Raw genomic sequence first — 22,700 nt, forward strand, 5'->3', positions numbered from 1 at the left:
TCGCGCCCAGTGCCACGTACACCTGCTGGCGTCGATTTCTCTCATTTGGACAGTGGAAGAAAGCGGAGTAGAAAATGTACTTTTGGAAATGACAAAAATATTCATTTATGAACAAAACAGGCCCCTAGACTTGGGGCGAAAGAAAACATTTCTGCCAAAGAAAATCGAAGAGATAAAGACAAGAGCGACGAAAAAAGAGCGGGTATTTGTGGTGATGATGATGGTAATTTTTAGTGGCTCGTACCCACTAAGTGGGACCGGCCACGAATCGGGCGGCAGGAAATAGCTTCAGAGAATTCTTGTTGGAACAGACGAAGAAGGGAGAAGAGGAGGGAAAACAAAAGGGGATACTGGAATAACTATACTACTATGGGAGCCAGCTGTCAGACTAATTAAAGGGAAGCTTTTAAAAGAAGTTATAATCAAGTAGAAAATAGAAAAAGTGGTAAAAAACAATTTGGAGAAACCCATTTCAGCGAAATTAATGCTTATCAGATAGGTAGAATAAAGCTATAATATTTTGGGGTTTAATTGTTTCGTTTGAGTTAAAAATCAAACTGTCGGTATGAAATCAATACTGTCGGCATAATAGAAATAAGTAGTCTACTGATTGAATTTCCTTACAATTGTGGCATAGAAGGGACATCATCAGACCAGCTCCATGTAAATAAAAATTCAATTGCGGGATGCGACAGCGTAACCTTGTGTATGTAGAGTTTGACACTCTTCTTACATAACTCACATTGCGATCCGTGCACATGCAATGCAATACCATTTGAAAGTGCGATCAAGTATCTCGGAATAATATTTTATGAGCGTATCACATGGAATTATCATGTGCAGTATACATGTAACAGGCTTAGAGCTGTGTCTGCGATGATGTACAACCTAAGAGGTAAAACTTCGACGTACTTGAGACTCACCATATACATGGCACTGGCCGAATCTGTTATAACCTACGGTATTACATTGTATGGAACTTGTTATCATCACAAAATGGGAGCCATAAACCGCATAAATAAAGGAACAGTAAACACTGCAACCTACTGTCAACCTACTGTCAACCTACTGTCAGGGAGGAACAATACAATAGGCTTGGCATACTGGAAATGCGTGAACTATTTTATTACACTGTGCTCACACGTCATTACTGTGCAAAGGATTTCAAAGTACCTGTCAAGAAAAACGTCGGCCTAAGAAAGACAGAACTATACATTAAGCCACGATGCTTTACACGCTATGGGAAAAAGATAAGGCGATATTACGTGCCACAGATATTTAGTGAACTTGGAGAAGAGTTTGAAAAGTTCAAAACTAAACGAAAAATGGCTAAATCTATAATCAAATGGTGCTCATTTTTGCAGATAAATCACTGATGGCCTCTTGCATGTAGAAGTTCGCGCTCTTGGGTTTACGCCTTAGATGTTCTGTGAGTTGTGATATAGCTCATTTCAAGCTATTATGATTCCTTTATTTATTCATTTACTTAGTGTAATTTTTGCTCGAGTTGTACTCATAAATGCTCATTATGTCTCTATAATTTTGTATAGTATGCATACTATGTACTAGTATGCCTTACTTCATTGTTTTGTGGTACACATTCGGTGATTCACCGCGCTGCCTGAACACCCAACAAGCACGCTGTGCTTAGGTTGGAAAGGAAATGAAAACCTATGTACCAAATGAAGATGAAGATGAATTTTGATTTGATTTGATGTAACTTCCAAATACCGAGAAGGACACCCCTGTTCACTTCAGCAAACACTGAGACGTTGAGAGACTGGCGATGTTATCAGCGATGATTTGTTTATATCATGTTGCAGTCAGAAGATTCTGCATCTCCATGCAGTGACGTAAGCTGCATGCGGTAAAATAGAAATCAAAGGTCCACTTAAAGACATAATGGATAATAAATCTGCCATTTATTTTAAGTATAACCCACGGTGGCTTGCAACCCGCAGTAAATTTTTTTTAAAGTGGTAGTTCCTATATTTTGGCACACTCTTCAGATAGCCATATTCGTTGCGTGGAAAGCGACGAACATACCGACAGAGAACCTGTAACTACAACAGCTGAGGATTCATTCGCAGGAAGTTCGCTTCGCGATAGAGCAATCGTCAATAATTCTGCTATGAAAATAGGCATGAAATCCGGAAGGCGAATAGAAGAAGAAGCAACTATGAATAGGAGAGAAAGTACCCACACCAGCCTGCTCGTCTGACAGCAAGGCGTCAGTGGCAAATATATTGAGTGTTTCCACGTGAGAAATGTAATGTTGTAATAGGTCATTCAAATATATGAATGGCATTAGTGAGCGTTTGGGTGAAAAACGTCATTTAATTCAATCCGAAAGCTTATCTTGAATTGACTTGTTGGGTGAATACCACCACACACTCTAGCCAGTTCAGTAACACGGATATATCGATATACAGTTTCTTTTTTCTTTTAGCGGCACCAATTTCTTTAGATATTATCTGTGACAGATAAGCCAACTCTAACGCTTGATCTAAATTATACGATCAGATGGCCATTACTTCTACGAAAAATCAAAATTTAGAATTGAATAATAATGTAATTACGCTCATTATTGTTTTAATTAATGAATTTACGTCACATATTTCAATCTACGAATTATAGCCGCTGAGTACGTGAGGCATATCCACTTGGAACGAATTCTCTGGACAGCACCAGTTCCGGGATATCAATTTTCAAAGTGTACGTCGAAATGCATTGGTGTTCCAGTTACGCACTTTCTTAAGCAGTCGTGCTAGACTGACGTACTTTTCTCTCGCAGTCATGCTAGACTGATGAACTGCATGTAAATACTGTAAATAAACCCATATTCCTCTTTCTTGACGAGAAACAGTCCTTCCCTTCATCAGCGTCCTCAGCGTGGATAAGTTGGACGACGGCATGGGCCAGCTACCTTCTAATTCATGCCGGACTCCAGTCTTCACAACGGGTTGCGAACGATGGAATTGAGTCCCCAGTCCTAACACTGAGGACAAACGAATACAACGCGCGCTAAGAAACCTCTACCCCCAATGCCAACGTTGGCATAGCAACAGCACTCCTGAAGCTCTCGCTGCGGCTTTCGGCCTCTGAAAAGTTAGATATGATTTTTCGGCCCGTGTCTTTCTCGCAGCATATTCCGTTCACGAGGCAAGCTGACTGGGGCGTGGTGTGCAAGCTTGAAAGTTGTGTTTAGGGCCTGTCAACGTGTCAGTCAGCAACAGAGATACTCAAGTAATCACGGTGCAGGTCTTCGTCGTATTCTTCGATATGCCACGGAAAAGTACAGGAACGTGGCTGCTCCACTAAAACTGTTACAAAAGTTTCGTAGGCTTTGTTTGGACGCGCGTCGGCAGCACTCACTTCCGGCGGCTCGTAGCAATGCAAGTTCAAAGCTTGCGCTTACCTGCTGATTGGAGGCGCAAAGGGAGATGGCACACCAACATGGCTGCCTTTCCCGCTTCAAAAAGGTGACGTGAGGGCCTCTCCTCATTTCGTTTCTTCCCTCCATGGTCAGAAGAAAAGTGTAGTGCCGCGCAAGGCGGGCTTTGAGGTGATGGTGACTACTAGATGGCGCCAGAGCAGCGCGCGTCGACTGTTCAACGATGACGCCACCGATACCACATTCGGAAACAAAGCACCGCATTAGCACAGGTCTGTCTGCGAGGGCTACAGTGAATCGCGCCCACACGTCACCTACACGATGGCTTTCGCGATCTGCCGATTAGCGAGGCAGTCGCGCCACGCTTCGCTCCATTTGCAACGTGTCGCGCGAGACAGAATGACCACGCCACCCAATATATCGCCGTATGAAAACACGTATACAGCTGCGCTCAAATTTCGCATTAGGGAGTATCGTAATGATTAGTATTTTTTTTGTTGTTGCTTGCACACAAGCTCCTACGTGCGCGGTGTTATTTCGCTTTCCTAAGTATACATTGTGGCGCAAAATACATTTCTGGAAAAGGGACAGAAGAAAGGGAGACAGTGAAGTGCCAAACTACGAACTGTTTAATGACAGCCTGCACAAACGTATAGAAGAAAATACAACTTCCGCTAAAGCGCAGGGAGCCAAGGTGTGACAGAACAACGTGGTCATGATAACATGCTTTGGATGAAGCACATTTCTGCGGAATATAATACGATAGATGCATCGCTGACACAATGAGACCCTTTATTTTTATTATAAAACGCTTCCAACAACTCCCTTGCAGTTTGGCCCTACTTCTGCCAAGAATCAATACTCGTTCAAAGCATGGCCTACAACGACAGGCTTTACAGTGCGCAGGAAGATGCGCGTTCTCACTCTTGCCGATGCTATTAGCGTGCTCCCTCAGTCTGTCATTAATACAACCTCCCGTTTGTCCTACGTATGACTTGCCGCAATCTAGGGGTGTTTCGTACACCACCCCTTCAACGCAGTCCCTGAAATGTTTGGCGTGCTGCTTCTGGCAGCCCCGCGGCCCCTCGCGTGTGATCCGGGGGCACAACTGAGCAAACTTGTTGGGAGCCGAAAAGACAACCGGAATGCCATATCTGGTAGCAACCTTCTTGAGGTTATGGCTCACACGGTGCACATAGGGTACTACTTCTGGCTTTACTCGCTCCCTTTCCTTTGAGTGCGTTTTCCCACTCGCAGCGGTAGTTTTCAGCTTCTGTAGGAGGGACTCGACCACGGCATTTAAGACAGACTGAGGGTAGCCTGCTTTTTGAAGTCTCTCAAGTTGATGGAAAAAACTCGCCTGCTTTCTTCAGTGCCAAGACCCATAAGGTTGATGTCCCGTTTCGAACGATTATTAGTGAACCGGACACGTGGCAATATCAAGTCAGCAGTTTTTTGTTAAAATCCCTGCGGCTTCTTCAACTCAATGACCCTTTCTTGACTAGAAACTCGGATGAAGTTTTTGAATATTTCCGTGAAAGCCAAGAAATAGGCTATGTGTTCTCCGTTGATGTAAATGACCTTTTTTACTCGGTTCCGCATATTGAACTACTTAAAGCCGTTAAACAGTGCACTGACGAAAGTGGTGAAGCTAATTTTGTGTCTCAAATGGAGATGTCGGCTTCGAATTTTGTTTCCCTCTTGGAAGCTTATCTCAACTACACCTTTGTAACTTTTTAACATGGCATATTTTTGCAGAAAGAGGGCATCTGCATTGGCTCACGTGTAGCACCCATTTTATGTGACATCTTTTTATCCTACTTTGACCACGCACTACAATGTGTTTTTACTTCATCTCATCCTAATGTTCTTAAAGTTTTTAGATACGTTGACGATTTTTTAGTTGTTATTGACAATAGATGCCCCTTGCCATGCCATGAAATGGTTGAGCAGCTTTTAGATGTCTTTAGAGCAAACGCAAAAGGACTTACTTTTACTAACGAGCTTCCGAAGGACAGTTCGTTGCAGTTTTTAGACCTTAACCTAACACTTAAGAGTGATCACGTTTGCTGTGCGTACCTCCCTCGAGGTAAAAACGAATTGCTACAATATGACTCAGCGCACTCTAAGGCTGTGAAGCGTGGAATCGCCTTACTTTGCCTCGAATCGGCTCTGCGCAAGTCATGTGTGCATGTAATGCAGGCGAGTTTTTTCCATCAACTTGAGAGACTTCAAAAATCAGGCTACCCTCAGTCTGTCTTAAATGCCGTGGTCGAGTCCCTCCTACAGAAGCTGAAAACTACCGCTGCGAGTGGGAAAACGCACTCGAAGGAAAGGGAGCGAGTAAAGCCAGAAGTAGTACCCTATGTGCACCGTGTGAGCGATAACCTCAAGAAGGTTGCTACCAGATATGGCATTCCGGTTGTCTTTTCGGCTCCCAACAAGTTAGCTCAGTTGTGCCCCCGGATCACACGCGAGGGTCCGCGGGGCTGCCAGAAGCAGCACGCCAAACATTTCAGGGACTGCGTTGAAGGGGTGGTGTACGAAACACCCCTAGATTGCGGCAAGTCATACGTAGGACAAACGGGACGTTGTATTAATGACAGACTTAGGGAGCACGCTAATAGCATCGGCAAGAGTGAGAACGCGCATCTTCCTGCGCACTGTAAAGCCTGTCGTTGTAGGCCATGCTTTGAACGAGTATTGATTCTTGGCAGAAGTAGGGACCAAACTGCAAGGGAGTTGTTGGAAGCGTTTTATAATAAAAATAAAGGGTCTCATCGTGTCAGCGATGCATCTATAGTATTATATTCCGCAGAAATGTGCTTCATCCAAAGCATGTTATCATGACCACGTTGTTCTGTCACACCTTGGCTCCCTGCGCATGAGCGGAAGTTGTATTTTCTTCTATACGTTTGTTCAGGCTGTCATTAAACAGTTGGTAGTTTGGCGCTTCAATGTCTCCCTTTCTTCTGTCCCTTTTCCAGAAATGTATTTTGCGCCACAAAGTATACCTAGGAAATCTAAGCACCACCTTGCCCAAGAAGAAGTCCTTTTCTTATTTCGCTTGCACAGCCCGAGAACGAACTATTCCGTAATAAATAATAATATTTGGGGTTTTACGTGCCAAAACCACTTTCTGATTATGAGGCACGCCGTAGTGAAGGACTCCGGAAATTTTGACCACCTGGGGTTCTTTAACGTGCACCTAAATCTAAGCACACGGGTGTTTTCGCATTTCGCCCCCATCGAAATGCGGCCGCCGTGGCCGGGATTCGATCACGTGACCTCGTGCTCAGCAGCCCAACACCATAGCCACTGAGCAACCACGGCGGGTATTCCGTAATAAAGCCCGCCGTTTCCAAATATGGGCGGCAACCCGAGGAGATAAAAAAATACATTGTGGAGCTACGAGTGTCACGGAACGTCGGGAACCTCTAGATGGCGCCGAGTGTTCTTAGGGAAGCACGAAAGAGGAGCCCCGCTGCAGTACACGCCACACACATAACTCGTTTCGACGGTGGCAATATGTTTTATCGCTACATAGATTGAATCCTAACGTACTGCCGCCGACAGTCATGTGAGGTGGGTTCTGCCACAATTTCTTATGTGTGAGCCTTTCAATGATTACTGTATTGCGACTATGCAGTGCATATACACTAATGAAAAAGTACATCTCGAAATACACTATTGTTTGAATTAGACTGTGCAATGATGTGCAGGCTGCGGAACAGGTGGCGTTTACAACACAACTAGCATTTTGTTTGGACGGTCACAACTTTAGATATGTTGTAGATGCATTAGAAGTTAACGCTTATCGAGACTCTTAAAAAATGCAATCACGATAAATGTTCAATAGAACGCCACTCCAATACGCCGCATATTTGCAGGGCGCATTTATCGAAAGGGATGCAAGGCTCGAGATTGCAAGCGAATGGCAATGATTTGCGCACTAAATGGCTTCAATTTTGCATTAGATGTTCTAAAATTCTTGTCGCAGGCATGATGCGTGCAATTGTTCGGGCACACAATGAAAACACTACAAAAACAGCACCCGGAGCTGTTTTCAGTGTTGTTGTTTGGCGCCCATGAAACTTTCACACTTGTCCCTGCCAGGAGAAGCCCTCAGGATGCTTGCAAAACATAAAGGGAACTACGTGTAATGCAAACAGGCTGCTATCTATCAGATCGCACAGTGTTGTGGGTGAAAGTTACGGTGGTCAAACAAGGTGGTGCCTCAACGAAGGTTTGAAAGGGCACAACTATAAACATTAAGAAAAAAACGACGGTCATATTGCCATTCACAGCAGGAATGGCCTTGGGAAGCTTAATTTATTCGCAAGCTCAGTAGTAGGCCGGAGTGAGGACGAGCGCACTGGGGAAATCGTCGAAGCCATAGTGATAAGACAGTTAAGTTACGACTGTGTAAGCGTGCCTTCCTTCTCGCTTTCCAACAAAGAAACTGCTTATCTGAAGAATAGTGCGCAATGAAAGTGCGCATACCAACAGGTCTTGCACGAGGGACGTTCCGGAAGTAAGTTTCGTAATTTTTTAAAAAAGAAGATGGTGCGCCAGGTGAAACAAACAATCGCCACAAGAATCCACGCCCGTTGCTCGTTAAACGACGGAAGGAGCGTCAGCAGAGTGATGACGCATGCGCAGAACGCCGAAGAAGAGAGAGCATAGCAGCGGACCGACGTGCTCGAGGTTATTCGAGAACAAATCACGATGGAAGACAGACGTGCGCTGACGACGTGGTCACGAATGGAAGTGCGTGCATCCGGCATGAATGGGCACCTGTTCCCAGCATTGAAAGACGCACTCTCGAGACGTCACATCCAAAACAATGCTGAGGTGGAGCAGGCTGTGTGACAATTCCTTTCGTCGCAGGACACGGAGTTTTACCAGAGTGGTTTCTTCAAACCGATTGCACGCTGCAACACCTCTCTCAATATCGTTGGGGACTATGTAGAAAAATAGTGACAGGTGAATAGTTTATGGTGCCATGGTGCATCTTTTTTTTAGCAATAAAGTTTCCGTGTGAAAATAAGTGATGAAGCTTACTTTCAGAACGTCCCTGGCATATTAGCGCATCTTCTTTTTCGAAATAAATGAGTTGTAAGTAGCTGTAAGTAGCACTTCGTGCGTCCCGTACCCCTTTTCTTTGTTCGCATCTTCTAACGGGAAAACCATATCGAAATGCATAAACGACTCACTCTCACTCTCTCTCTCACACACGCACACACACACACACACACGCACGCACGCACCCACGCGCACGCACGCACACACTTTAAAACGTTGCCCGAATGTGACTCACGCGTTGTAACTATTCCATGCAGATTATAACGCTTTATAGTACTCCATTGCTATTCGTTTCTTCTTTTTGTGTGTTCGTTTTTAGAGATGTATCATCGGGTTACCGAACCAAATCACCCCAGCTCTCCTTACTTTTGCTTAGAAAGTTTTCAGCCAAGGCTGTACTTCACCCATTTGCATGTGGCCTATGGGCGTCACTCGCATACCGGTCATAATGTTCCGCCTTCCACCAAATTTGATATCGATAGCATATAATTCTACCATGCCAACGGGCTCACTTGTATGCTGTAACTGAACAACAAACCTTAAACTTTGCCTACACATTACCCGGACCTTCCTGATATATCCACGGAATATTAAAAAAATGTGAATGGTTTATTTATCGACGTCAGCCCATGCATCTTACATAACGCATGAAATTAGCGACAAGACGATTTTTCAGTAATTATTTGCAGAGCTAACTACGAACGTCAACGCTTCGCCACACAATACACATAACGTGCGTCCAATTTTCACACAGCTAAACAGGTTGTGACGTAGAGTCATTTTGGGAGATTAGGAAGGACTGCGGACACTTAACACGTAAGAAACGCGTGACATGATCCCATATTTTCAGTACATGTAAATCTGGTATGACGTAGATTCTCTTGATGAACTGGGCAATATAGGTGATAATGGCCACAAAGCTTCGAGCACTTGCTAATGTACCGAAGGGGTGTAATTACCTGACGATCACTGAAAAGTTTCCTTTGCATCACGCAAAATATGCCCCCTATTTATTTAGAATTCTAATTCTAATTATTCCGGAGACTTCCTTAAGTCAACTTGTATTCTCTTGTTCTGAAATCATATCTATAATGAAACCAATTAATTTTGTAGTGCACTATTTAAATTTTTTTGTTGATTTATTTGGAATTTCCTTCCCGGTTGTCTCAGGAGGTGAACCGAAAATGCTGCGCAGTCAACAAGACTGCCACTCGATGCTCGATGTCACTCGATGCTCGTGCCATTAAAAAAACAATGCAACGAAACATTGTGATAACGCCATAACTTCGAGGAATTAAGTAGACATAAAAGTATCTGCGATATTTATTTCGTAACTGACAACAAGATCATTCTGAAACAAAATGGTACCCTTTGGGTTGCATCTCGCCACACAACGATAAACGTGATCTGTCTTGTCCATTTCTTTAACGCTGCGAGCCCGGTACTTCCTAGTAACGAACGGCACGCGCGTTATCAGCATGAATAGTTTTTCCGACAGGAAAGTAGCGGGCGCGGTGTTTTCAAGAAAGGAAACGCAAGCGAGGCAGATGATTATCCTCGTGTGGCAGATATACACACCAAATGGTGTATGTCTTTGCCTAAGGGTGATGAAAGAGTGCTAGTATTCCAGCAGTGTCAGAATGAGCAAATTTTGCTTGCGAAAACGCAGGTCCCGTAACACCGAAGCAGTTGTGCTGTTCCGTCCAAACTGATGTTTCGCAAATCATGCGTTAGCCGGCAAACTAGTAGAAGCGGGCGCCGCTCCGGTTGTGTGCGCTGGCGAGGCCGATATAAGTGGACCGGTCGCAGAAGACGCACGGCTTGTCGGCGACCGTGACGCCGCGCGTGTTGAGCCCCAGGCCGCGCTCGTTGACGATCCAGGTCAGCGGCACCTGAGCTCCGGTCACGGTAGTGTAGTGAAGGTGCAGGGCTTCGAGGCAAGGCATGTTCGACGTGAGCTCCTCGAGGAGCTCCCCGATCACGGGAGCACCGGTGCGCTGCTCGGAGTACAGCGACAAGATGCGAAGGTGCTTGGCGAGCACAATTTCGCGACGGAATTCATCGCACTGAAAGTCCAATCTGTTATACTCGTAGGCGAAGGAGTGAAGGTTGGGACTGGCGCACAGCAGGGCTCCGATGCCTCGGTAGCTCTTCTCGTCGCTCCAGGAGAGGGTGGAAATGCGAAGTTCGATGAGCCGGCACGCTCTGAGGAAGTCCAGCGAGGACATATGCTGGATGTCGCAGAGGCTGAGGCGCTTCAACTGGCTGCGCTGTTGAAGCGCGGCCATGCTGCGTTCACTTATGTGCAGAGGCAGCCCGCACGCTCTGCAGAAACCGCTGGCGCCATCTCGGGACACGCGCACGTCAAGCTCTTCGAGGCGGGCACAACCGGCGGCGAGCTGGTCCACGGAACCCTCGTAGTTGATGCCGCACGGTGCGATAGCCAGGGCCTGGAGCATGGGCAGGAACGTCGCCAAGATTTCGCAGCACTTGAAGTCGGTCGAAAAATGGAAGGTGGTCAGGTTAAGTTCGGTGACAGCACGACAGGAAAGGAGCAGGCTACACAGTGGGTTGACGAAATTGGCGCCCAGGACGGGCAGCCGGCAATGGCGGCCCCGCGGCACCAGGGTCAATGTCAGCGAGCGCAGCACCGACCAACAAGGCTGTCGCGACGCGATGACGAGCTGCTCTGCGCTGCTGTCGTTTGGGTCTTTGATGGCGAGAACAAGCTGTCTGAAACCCCAGATGGCTGCCGGCTCCTGCACAACGTCAGACAAGAACTTGCAGTTTATCACTTGGTTGGGCTGTGTGTAAAATGCCGTGTTGCCGAGAAGAGACACCGCGATCTTCAAGTCAACGTAAGGTTCGTTCCTGCCGAAGTATCGCATGTACGGACAACCGATCTGGCGGCTCATGGTTTCCTCTTGCGAGTAGGTGAACGTGCGAAAGTATTCGGCAAGGTCTAGAACTAAGAAAGCACATAGGTCAATGGCCCCGTATTGGTCACAGCTTGTGATGTGAATATGCACGTCTTGCAGTGCTGAGCTGCAGCGGTGCAGTATATGATAGAGAATCTCTCCATCCATGTCCACGTTCGAGACTTCCACGTACATGTAGCGCACGCTCTGGGCAAATGCCTCGCTCGCGTGCACGATGGTATCTCCAATGTTCTTAAGTACGTCAGAGTACACGTTCGGTCCGCACAGCGACCATCTGATCCGCCGCAGTGAGCTCTCCGGTGTGATAAGCAGCCTCAGTATGTCTGCAGGGTTCACTCGGCAGCCGACGCAGGACAGGTACGTCAAGTTGGTGCACATGAAGGCGTAGTCCATTAGGCAGTGAGGGGGAATCATGAAGCAGTTGTCGAGTAGCAGCTGTTTGACGAATGGCACTCGCGTGCGAGTGAAGAAGGCACGCATTGTTTCGATTCCCACGTTTGGGCTACAGCGCACTTTGTGGGAAACAACGCTGTCGTGCACGATGTGTTTGAACCGCCGGCTACTCACTGCCATCGCCAAGAGGGACCGGGCATCGAGGTGGACGAGTATCTGGAGCCAGACTTCGTCTGGAAGTCTTGAGTAGTCATGCTTCACGGGATCCCACGCCATGGCGGCTACGAAAGCGAAGAAGACCCAGCACCGCCTGACAGCTCGAGTGGAATGATGCCACGCCGTTGGACGACGATTAAAAGTACGGACACACTGGCGGCAAGACACTCGCGGCACGCCGCCGGTGGCAAGATCGCCGCGCGGCAGAGTGGCCACATCGGTTGTGCGCGTGGCGGCCGCCGCGGAGTCGCGTCACAGCGCTGATCTCGCCTTGTCTCGAACTGCTCGAGCATAGGCGCGATATCGCGGTTGTCGCGCGCTTTTTCCTTGCTCGGTTAGCAGATACGGCGCTGATCTCGTTGATTCCTGCAATGGCAGATGCAGACGACGATGTTCTGACGACGATGAGCGTTTTGGTCATTGTGTGTTCTCTGCTGTTGCGACGGCGGCGCGCGCAAAAGGCGCGCAGACGAAGCACTAGCGCTGCTTGTCGCGGCTGGCTCGGAGCGCTCGGTCGTCGATCGTGGTTCCGCCGCCGCCGCTGGAAGTTAACTTCGGCAGTAGCCAAGAGGTGGCGCTTAGGAGAAAGCCCGGACGTCTCTCATTGGTTCGCGGCACGCGGCAAGCCGCCGAAAATGGCTCCTCGACCCATCCTCAGCGCGGCAGACCAAACCGCTTCCGCGGCAGGTTTCGCGGCACGCGGCGCGCCGCCGGCGGCGTGCCGCACGCGTTTTGACGCCAGTGTGTCCGTACCTTAAGGGGGCGATGCAATCACGCAGGCGGTAGGGGGCGTGCGAACGTCCGCGATAAATGCATGCAAATTAGGCGGGAGTGAAAGTTCCTGTTCTTCTTGCCCAGAAACTGGAAATAGATACCGTCTTCAAAAACAGGGCATCATTAGATGATGCCTTTGTGGCATACTTGCGCACTATCCAGCGCGCAGCGCACCCATGAAACCGCACCCTCCCGAAGCACGAGGGCCCATTCGCATGCTGCCTAAGGTCGATCCAAATAGGTCGCATAGGTTCATGCGAAAAGCGGTTCAGAACAAATTGTCACCGACATCATGAAGGGTGGTTATGGCACATGGAGGAAGGAAAAATATAGGAGGGAGCATTAAGTCACGCAACCAGCCATGGCAAACGAACGCTCCGTGAAGCTACAGTGGTGGCCCAAAACGTGACCTCTCGAGTGAATATCACCGAGCAAATCGAGATTTTCTGAGTGTTTGGTACCCAGTAGCTATGCCTGTAGTTTTTATTCGGCGGACCATTGTTCACCTGCCCTGCCGTGGCTCTGCCTGCAGAGCAGGGACACTAAAACCAACCAGTCACTTTGACATGCGATCACATGTTGAGCCACAAGGTCGGCTTCAATCACGTTGCGGTATGCTCCCTCTTATCATTTTTCTTCCTCCATGTTATGGGAGCAGCGACGGAAGCGCGACCATGCGAGAAGGGTACAGACATTGGGAAAGAAAAATAGCGTTTTTTATTCAAAACGAGACACAGTTTGGTTCATTAAATAAAAATTAAATGCCTAATCAATTTTATATGGGCGCCGCAACGAATTACAATACAACTCCATTGTCCTCTATCATTAACAATAAATACCTCTTTTTCAGCGTTCACTATAAAAAATTTGGATGACACTTAAGCTTCGGCTTTAAGAGTGGAACGGGAGAGCATTCAAAGGCCCCGGACTGCTTTTCATGCTTCCCGGCAATTGCAGCTTACGTTACCGTAACTTTTACCGGGAAACGCTGGCGGGGATCCTATGCACGTAGGCAAGCTTTCTGGTAGAAACGCTGCTTCTTGCGTGGGTTGATCTCCTGTTATTGTTTCGCACTTTTAACATTTCAGTCTGAGAGGAGCTAACATAAAAGATATGCGCTGTTAGTGTTTTTTTCATTACGTTAGTTTGTGAGCTACTGTACTCAAAATTCCGAGGAATAACTTTGTAAAGAATGAAAGACAACGTATGAGCAACTTTGGTAGTAGAAGAGCGGCTGGGTATGCGTGGTTCGGAATTTGGTTCAGAATTCCTTTTGCTGTAGCGACGTCCAACACTGGACACCGACGACGTCGGGGGACACCGACGCAGGATTTTCTGCGACATGGAGCCCTCAACGCTATCGCGTTAAAGGGGCCTTGACTACGCTATTGCAATGCAGTGCGGCGCTTGAAGCATGCAGAAAGGCGCGCTAGTAAAGTTTACCTGTTATTAGACAGTTTTAGTACTACGTACGTTGCGTACGCAACGGCGCTGCGTACGTGAGATTGCTACGTTCTGCAAAGTGCGCATGTGCCGAACGCAACACGAACGGTACATGATGCGTACGCAGGCGCGGCTTACGCACGCATCCGTATCTTGCGTGTGTACGTGGGGAGCCTTGCGTGCTGCTCTTGTGGTTCTCGCTTCTTCGGGAGAGCGCGAGACAAGAGTTTCGCAAAATGGCTGCGTCAAACGCTACGATCTGCCTTTGCTGCGTGAAGTGAACGCGAAGAAGCCATCCCCGGATCCTGCACGGCAGAAATGCGTAGCAAAAATGTTAACTCTGTTTTTGAGAAAGTGTTCAGTTTGCACAAAAATCTCGACCTCCTGTTGGCGCAGTTCGTCGCAAATGACCCTGCCAGTCTCAGAAAGTGAGTACTCGGTTTTATTTTTCTCGATACGATTCGTGCATTGCATCCGTATTAAATGTAGAGACTTTTACAAACCTAAATAATAGTTCGACGTAGCCTGAACGCGCACGTTGGCGAGATATAGTTCGACCGGTGGTTCGACGCACTGGCGGACACGGCCAACGCTCTCCGACGCACCCGCAGTCTAAAAACGCTCGCCCGCTTACGTACATACGTAGGCATTTCCCAGTACTAAATGCCGTGACGTGACACGCGCTCTGACGTTCCGCAAGGACTTACTTGCTGCCTACGTATCGTCATGACGCAGTACTAAAACTGTCTATTAAAGGCCAATTCATAGACCTCCGCGTGCGTCGCGCGTCGCTGCCTAGACGCATGCGCATTTTATACAAATCTAGGAATTTCATGATTTTTTAAATAAACGGCGAGCTCGTTGCAACGTGCAGGGGAAAGCGCCGCCACCAGCGGTGACACGCGGACTCGGTGCACTCTGGTTGAGGAGGCCGGCGCGGAATGCATGTCGTATCTCGCGCTGGCTGTAGCGAGGGAACGCCGACGGACGCCAGCTACGTCGGCTGCGGCTCGCGTCAGACATAGCCCCGAGAACGAAATATACAGGGGCGCTGCGAGCGCCGCTCGCGTGACGCTAGGGCAAGGACTCGCGCCTGTCGTCTGCTGCAGTTCGGCAGGTGTCTGGGCCCCTTCTGCAGTGTTTTCGTTTGTTGGCCCTCGTTTTCTCGGCTTGTATACTTATGGCGGTTGTCTAGAATATCTTTTCAAGATGTCTCCGTTCGCGAAAATTTATTTAAAAAGCTTATTAGATGACAATACAGTTCTCAAAGGCAACGCTACAGTGCCAGCCCAAGGAGCGAGACCAGCCCATTGCGGGTTTTTCATGCGCGGATCGACAACCGCAAAAACGTAGCATATAAGAATCCAGTTAGGGTACCATACCTCCAGCGGTGCAACAAGTATGTTACAAACGCTGGCTATATACGACTTATGCAACAGTTACCTTGATTTTAATCCGCTGTAACAGGTTTGCGCACGACCGAGTATACGTTGATGGTATAATATCGAATTTTCGCATTTCTTCACAGAAACGCTCGGCGGTAAAACAAAGCGTTAACTGAAGCAGCAGTTTAGATTCTACCAGCAGCACTTGCTTCTTTAACTGCTTCTCAAAATTAGGCGCTTCTTCACGTGTTTAAGTAGAGATGATTTGAAGTAAAGCTAACTGAGGCTTTCAGCCCTTTGTAGAATACGAAAAGAAATGTACCAGTATATATTTCCTTTTCCGTGCTGCACGTTCAACTGACTTGAGCAATTTGCTGGTGCTTGTCGCTTGATGAATATGCATGACGAATCCGTTTGGCGCGCTGACATAGGCTGCTCAGCCCAAATGTTTTAGTGAAATATGCCTTTTGTAACGTATGGCGGCGGCCAGGAAGAAGCCGAAGCGTCAAGCATTAGTAGTATGGCACACATTGAAGATATCGTAATTATTCAGTGGAGAGTATACAATCGAGTGAAATATGTAATGCTTGGGGCGTCTTCCTTATGAAGGTTTGCGAGGTTCTCTTTCATGTACGGACGAAGTGAATAGTTCTCCGTTTGTATAATTAGACAGTGCTGGATCGAGACATGTTGAGGCAGAAGGTGCTTGAATTTTCATTTTCTAGGCACTCTAAGCTGCGCTGTAGTACCTCGAGTATACATTAGGCATTGCAATTGGCGCTGTAAAAAACTGCTTCATGTTTTCAATCCGAAGTCGTAGTGAACTGATGGGCTTCGCAAACAATGCGTGCCTCGCCATAAAGACAGTCGGTTGCTACCGTTGCGTGAGTGGTGTGCCATACTGCCGATAAAGGCTACTGAAGGCCCCATAAAAGATTTAATCGCTTGCAATTAATTGGTTCTCGATCTTAACCACGAAACCTTTCTTTCAGGTGATTACTATTATGGCAATTGTGAATTAACTATGCAGGCACTCTACATGAGGCACCGTCGCGTTAGCAGCCATGAGCAATTCGTTTTATGGAGGCCTATTTCAGAAAGCGCTGAAAGTGACAGCAAAGCATTTTCGTACGAAATTCGCGCCTAAGTCTTCTTTTACGCACTATAAAGTGGCCATATTTGACTAGGACAACTTACCAGAGTAAGAAGAATCAGGATGACAGTTTTGCTGGGTAGTGTCTTTCTAAGATGGATAACATGTTAACACTAAATACCATAATTTTTTTCCACGTAAAATGCAATGTCTCTCATAGCTAAGCACTAAAGGAACACAGGTTCGCGTGTTGGATTTGCAGTCATTTTTTTCACACAAAATTTATGCACAGACACGGCGCACATATGCATTGCAAAACCAGTAGACCCCTTCAACAGCACATAGCTTGCGATATCCAAGCCGCAAATTTTCTCGACTCACGCGCTTTTGAAGAAGGAACTGTGGTTCAGGCGTGGCCACAGAAAGAAGCCGACATATGCTTCAATAAGTACCGCTCGAGTCACTCATACCAGACCCCGCACACTCTCAAGTTCCAGCGATCGCCACAGAGGGCGAACTCAGCGCGGCGCGTTCCAGCATAAGCGCGCAAGTGGAGCTATACTGTGATTTGGTCGCATAGTTTAATCTGTATTTTTTCTGCTAGGGGTGCTCAACGCGGCTAAATATTTGATGTATAAATATACATATAATAACCGTCAAACACACTTAACGCGTAACTTTCTGCAATATAAAAAGTCAATTGTTTTTATTAAACTTACGTTATTAAAGCCTGTGCTTTATTACTTGAATAAATGTATTGATACCTCATTGACGTGTGATAAGCAGCAGCCCACTAGAATCGATTGCAGTCCGTGCCGTTTATCGATTCAAATTGTACGGCGTTATGTTTGCGAACGGGGTGGTCGTTTCTTTTGTGCAGCATCACGCAGGTTCGTTCTAATTAGATGACCATAATATCTCAGCCAGTTTATGCGTCTGACATTCGACAGCCGCTACTAGGTGAACGTGTTTAAAGACGGTAAATTTTATCAGCTGCGGCGTTTCACTGGCGTAATGGTCAGTGATCGTCAGTGATCTCAGTTATCTGCCGCGTCTGGCATGACGGGTTGGTTGAAAAAAAATGTGCTAGCTAGCGTGAAAACTAGCCGCAGGAACCGAGCACAGTCTGTCTGGAAACAACCCAAGAAAGTGGATTAACATTGCAGCCCCTGAATGCGTGCACCGGTGAGTAAAAAAACACCGCTTCGCATTTTCAACTTTCAATTTGTTCCCGTGCGAGGCGGATAAAACTGATTCCTATAGTCATTTTTTTTTCAAAGTGCGAAATCATAATAAAGTTATTGCTGTGTAAAGGCAATTCAGCAAGGCTCTTGCTATGCTGCCTGGTATCTAAAATTACTAACACGAAGTACAGTATAAAAAATAGGTAGTTTTGGCTGTGTCTGCATGATTGATACACTGCGATAAATTCACAGCAGATTAGTGCAAGTGTACTTCGGGTGACACAGTTTGATTAATATCATTTGATACATAATAAGATTACCCTGTTTATTACCTAGTAGCTCGCAAAAAATTTTATCAAGGCTTCACTAAGCACAGCCCACACAAGCCAACCATTGAAAGAAATGCACACTCAAAACAGTGTTGTGTGAGTGTTTTTTTTTTCTGCCATGGAGCGTTTTGTGCACTGTTCTTTGTCATAGATGAATCACAAACTCACCCACGCTTCCAGCATAGTGATTGCGGCTACTTCTTCTTGTGCCTACAGCCTCCAAGCTGCTGCTCATATTTGATCACCCCTTTGGACTCGTTTGTCTTTGGACGTATAGGTCAAAAGTGAATGCGTCACTACAGAGCCAGAATCCTCACAAGGTATGTTTCTGAACACTTCAACTAGAATTGTGATTTGTTCATTTGTTGGACAAACGTTTGTTTCATCATTCTTTGCCTACATGTTTGTCAGAAATTCATGATTTATCTTTTCAGGAAGAAGGACAACAGAGAGATTATTGCTTTGCAAGCTGCCCACGCCAAGCCATAAGAAGCTCAATGGTTACCATAATGACAACAGGTCCTCTTGAACTACGTGCCTCACCATGAAATGTTTGCAAGTGTACCAGATAGAGGGCGGTGAGCCCTATCAGGAAAGCAGAAGTCTACAGTTTTATATCGTGCCGAGCGGGAATGCTCAAATTTGACATACAAGCTTACTTGATTTTAAGGGCGTTTTATGACAATCGGAGAAGTAACAAGTTGAGTCCCAATCGTTTCTTTTCTCTTCATGTAGCAAACTCCTGCTTGGTAATGCACAAACTTTGCCGTCTGCTATTTGCAAATCAGATTAACGGGTATTACCACCAAGCGTCACATGCCCTCTTATAGCGTTAATTTGTTACATGAAACAGCAAAGAATTTTAAAGCCTTGAAAACCTCTCAGTGCAATTTTGAGGAAATGGTTCTTCATGTTCACTGAAACTCTGGCAGTCTCTCTTCACTTTATTATTCAATTTTTATTTAAAGTACGCTCAGGGCCATATGCCATTAAAGAGGAGAGTGGTTACAAAGCAGTAGAGTAAAGCAAACGAAGAAGAGTAGTGAGTTCATGTAATACAATGATTCTCCTGATTATACAATGTTAGCTAATATTTTCCAAAAATGTTTGTTATCGGTGATGGCTCCGATACTTGAGAGAATGTGGTTCCATTCCGACGATGTACGGGGGATGAAAGATTGAAAGGCTTCGTGTAGCAAGAATCAATCCCTGCGTTACTTCGACGATCGATGTAGTTTGAAATGTACTTGAAGTCGCGCTATGAAGTCGTCGTGAAGTGTGGTATGACGGAAAATTATATGAACTAGCGAAACATGGCGACTGCGGCGATTAGCTAGGGGAATAAGTGCTGGTTAGTTTCATTAAGGTTACACTCGCGGTACGGTTATAATTAGAAAGAACATAACGAGCAGAGTTATTTTGTACCAATTCAAGTGAAGTAATAAGACTAAAGTGAGTGGGATCCCATATGGCAGATGCATAGTCAAGGTTTGAGCCTATTACCGTCTTGTAAAGGTGTAGTTTTAAAGTAGTCAGTGCTTTGGAATAGTGGCACTGTAAGTAACCGAGCAGGTGAATAGCATTGATAATTACATATTCTGTATAGGTCCAATTTAAGTTATTTATAATGTGCACAGCAGTATATATATAGCACATGACGGAATCTAAGGGAACATTGTTAGCATGGTAAGTGATAGGATTAGAATGAAATCTGGATATTGTATTTTTCATTAGTTAACTACAAAAGGCTCACGTACAGTTTGCATGAAATCAGTAACTATGCTAGCCCCGCCCCGTAAGAGATGGCTAGCTAGCACAGGCAACTTCACACAATTGGCCTACTCCACACTTCTCAAACACGACAAACCAATAAAATCAATTTTTCTGTCCCTTCAAACAGCAGGCGCCATACCTGAGGACAGTGTGTTCACAAAAAGTTTTTGAAATATACTCGAAATTTGCCTTAACATTCAGCCAATCAACAGTGGACGAGCAAGGGAAGCCTCAGCGTTGGAACTCACTTTCGTCAAGGCCCTCACAAATATGTTTGATTGTTGAAACGTTGGCTACAGGCTGAGGCTTCCCTTGCTCCCCTCTGTTACTCAACTGAAGTGTTCATCTCCTTGTAACCTTTTTACATTGTTTGAACACGCAAACCGAGATGTTTTTTTCAACCTGAAACCGTCAATTGCGTCTTACAAGGATCAGTGAGCATTAATTGGGCATTCATGTGTGTTTATTTAGTGCCCTTGATTATACACAATATTTGCAGGGGTCTTTGTAAGCGCTGTCATCTCCATAACGTTCCTCGCCTTCCTACGAGTACTCCACTTGTGTCAACGCCTTTACTGCTGCACCTGTACGCTAAATGCGCTGTAGAAGTATCAATAACAAACAATATGTGATCTAAAATTTAGCATACCGTTTTTTCCCCTCTGCACTTCGTGCCTATCGCCAATGTGTTATGTAAACAATGCGACATTGTAGCTCGAGCTTATCTTACTGACAATACATCTTTGCCGAGCACTTCTCATGGTTCTTTTTTTAATCTAGCTGAAATCGACGAAGGCAGACACCATACGTATAGTATGAGACACGTCAAACAGCAGTGTATGTAACACAAGTATGAGTGTAGCCGAGTACAATATTTTTGTCCTTGCTTTAGCGGCACGCCAAACACGATGAGAAAACTTCGTTCGAATTTAGCTTTCAGTTCCGTTCAATAGATCACTATCTGTGTTTCTGTATGTTGTAAACTCAGTGTCTGACAGCAATAACTCCACCTGACCTGTACGAAAATTGTGGGCGTGTACTGCTTCATTCACGATTGACAATTCGCAACTTTCATGGCCTATAGGGGGCGACATCGCAAATCGAACATGGCTGTCCGAGAGATTGAGAACGCAGTCGGTGCAGTGCTGCGATCGTGGTGCTCAGTGACATGTTGTTTCGCGTCGTCATGCTAAAATGTCTCGTCAATTTACACGCCCGCTGTCGTTAGCCTGCGTAATCGCTCGCATTCGGCAGGCAGAACGCAGGATTCTATGCTTGCTTGAAGGCGAGGACGTCCTAAACGCTGGTCATCTTGTGTCCTCCGTCATAAAAGCGTGCACATCGACGTCCGTGACAGTTGAAGGCCTTTGCATACAAACTTCGCGGGTTCCAACCAAACTACACGAGCTGTGGTCTCAGTTTTACCGCGAAGGCGTTATAAAGGACCATGCTTTCTCTTTGCTATTCTATTAATTCGACCGCTTTGAACGGGCACCATGACCTTTTATACGGTGTGGTGCTTTCTGCGAGTTGTTACTTCGACCACTCGAATAAGCCGCCGTGTCGAGAAAAAAAAAATCTTCCTAGGGTTGCGCGACCCAAGTTCTTTGCATCGATGGCGTGACAAGCAGCCTGAAAGCAACGTATATTGAGCGAAAATTTCTTGTATTGTTATCCTTGCCTGTGTTTGCAAAGCTGGATGTTGAACACGAGTAGTAAACAAAAACTCATATCTGACCGCTTTTGCGAGCTAATGCGATAACCGTTCACCCTTGTAATTTAGTTATTGAGCTTTATCCATGCTGTGCAAGCTACAGTCTTGCAGTAGTTTTACAGCCTGCGTCAGTCCTACCGCGTCTTGCCTAGACAGATCAAGCGATACATAGCCGATATTTACCGGTCCGCGGCAGTGCTCGCTTCATTCTTCCAGTTATATTTATAAAATAAACTGTCAAATACACGTAAATCAGCTGAGGGTTCGCTACGCGAACACTGCACAGTAGTTTAACATTTGTTGGACTATGATTTGCTACCTTACGAGTGCAGTCATGCGGACCTGTGCACACGTTGCAGTCGCGCATCGAAGTGAACTGGCAGACGATGACCAGCACGAGCTCCAGGTCCCTTTAGGCCTGTGTCACTTTGCTTCTATGTACAAATGAGAAACTAATATCTCTGTTCGAAAATGGTGGTATGCTAAGCCGGCGTTGCAGAGCACGAACGCATGAGCGGTGCGTTCGAGAACAAGAAATTTTGAAGCAGGTACAAGGCTTTACGGAGAATGTCTGCACTCCAACGTAGCCGCGAAGGCACGAGTGACAAAAACGCAGTCATCGATCATCCTACAACACATTTGAGTTAAGATTGTGTATTATTTCTTTCCCTGTACATAATATAGTGCTATTCCGGCGTCTTTATTGAGGTTTCGCGATTTTCGCGAAATTCGCGATTGCAAATGCTCGGAATCGTCACTCACCTGTCGTATTCCAAAAAAGTAATCCGACATGAAGTGAACACTGCAAATCTTCATCGCTTCTGTGACAGCTTTGCGGATCCGCCGCTTAATAATCCATTTCTGTCACGCTGTCATGCACGTGGGCCTTTAGGCATTTTCAAGTGGTGTTATCACCGCTTTTCGCCTAAGGGTCCTCGAACTGTTATTGGAAATAAAGATTTGATTGATTGATTGATT

General features: G+C 46.2%; 1 protein-coding gene across 1 annotated transcript in view; it reads left to right on the forward strand.

Annotated features, from left to right (window-relative positions):
- Nucleotides 1–14,557: 14,557 nt before the first annotated feature.
- Nucleotides 14,558–22,700, forward strand: part of LOC139052480 (uncharacterized) — a 43,648-nt gene continuing 35,505 nt past the window's right edge. The window contains exon 1 of the mRNA XM_070529596.1: nucleotides 14,558–14,672. Within this exon, the coding sequence (XP_070385697.1) occupies nucleotides 14,576–14,672 (97 nt within the window). The 5' untranslated portion in view covers nucleotides 14,558–14,575. The remainder of the gene's footprint in view (nucleotides 14,673–22,700) is intronic.

This window comes from Dermacentor albipictus, unplaced genomic scaffold, assembly GCF_038994185.2.
Source record: "Dermacentor albipictus isolate Rhodes 1998 colony unplaced genomic scaffold, USDA_Dalb.pri_finalv2 scaffold_24, whole genome shotgun sequence".
Classification (NCBI taxonomy): Eukaryota; Metazoa; Arthropoda; class Arachnida; order Ixodida; family Ixodidae; genus Dermacentor; species Dermacentor albipictus.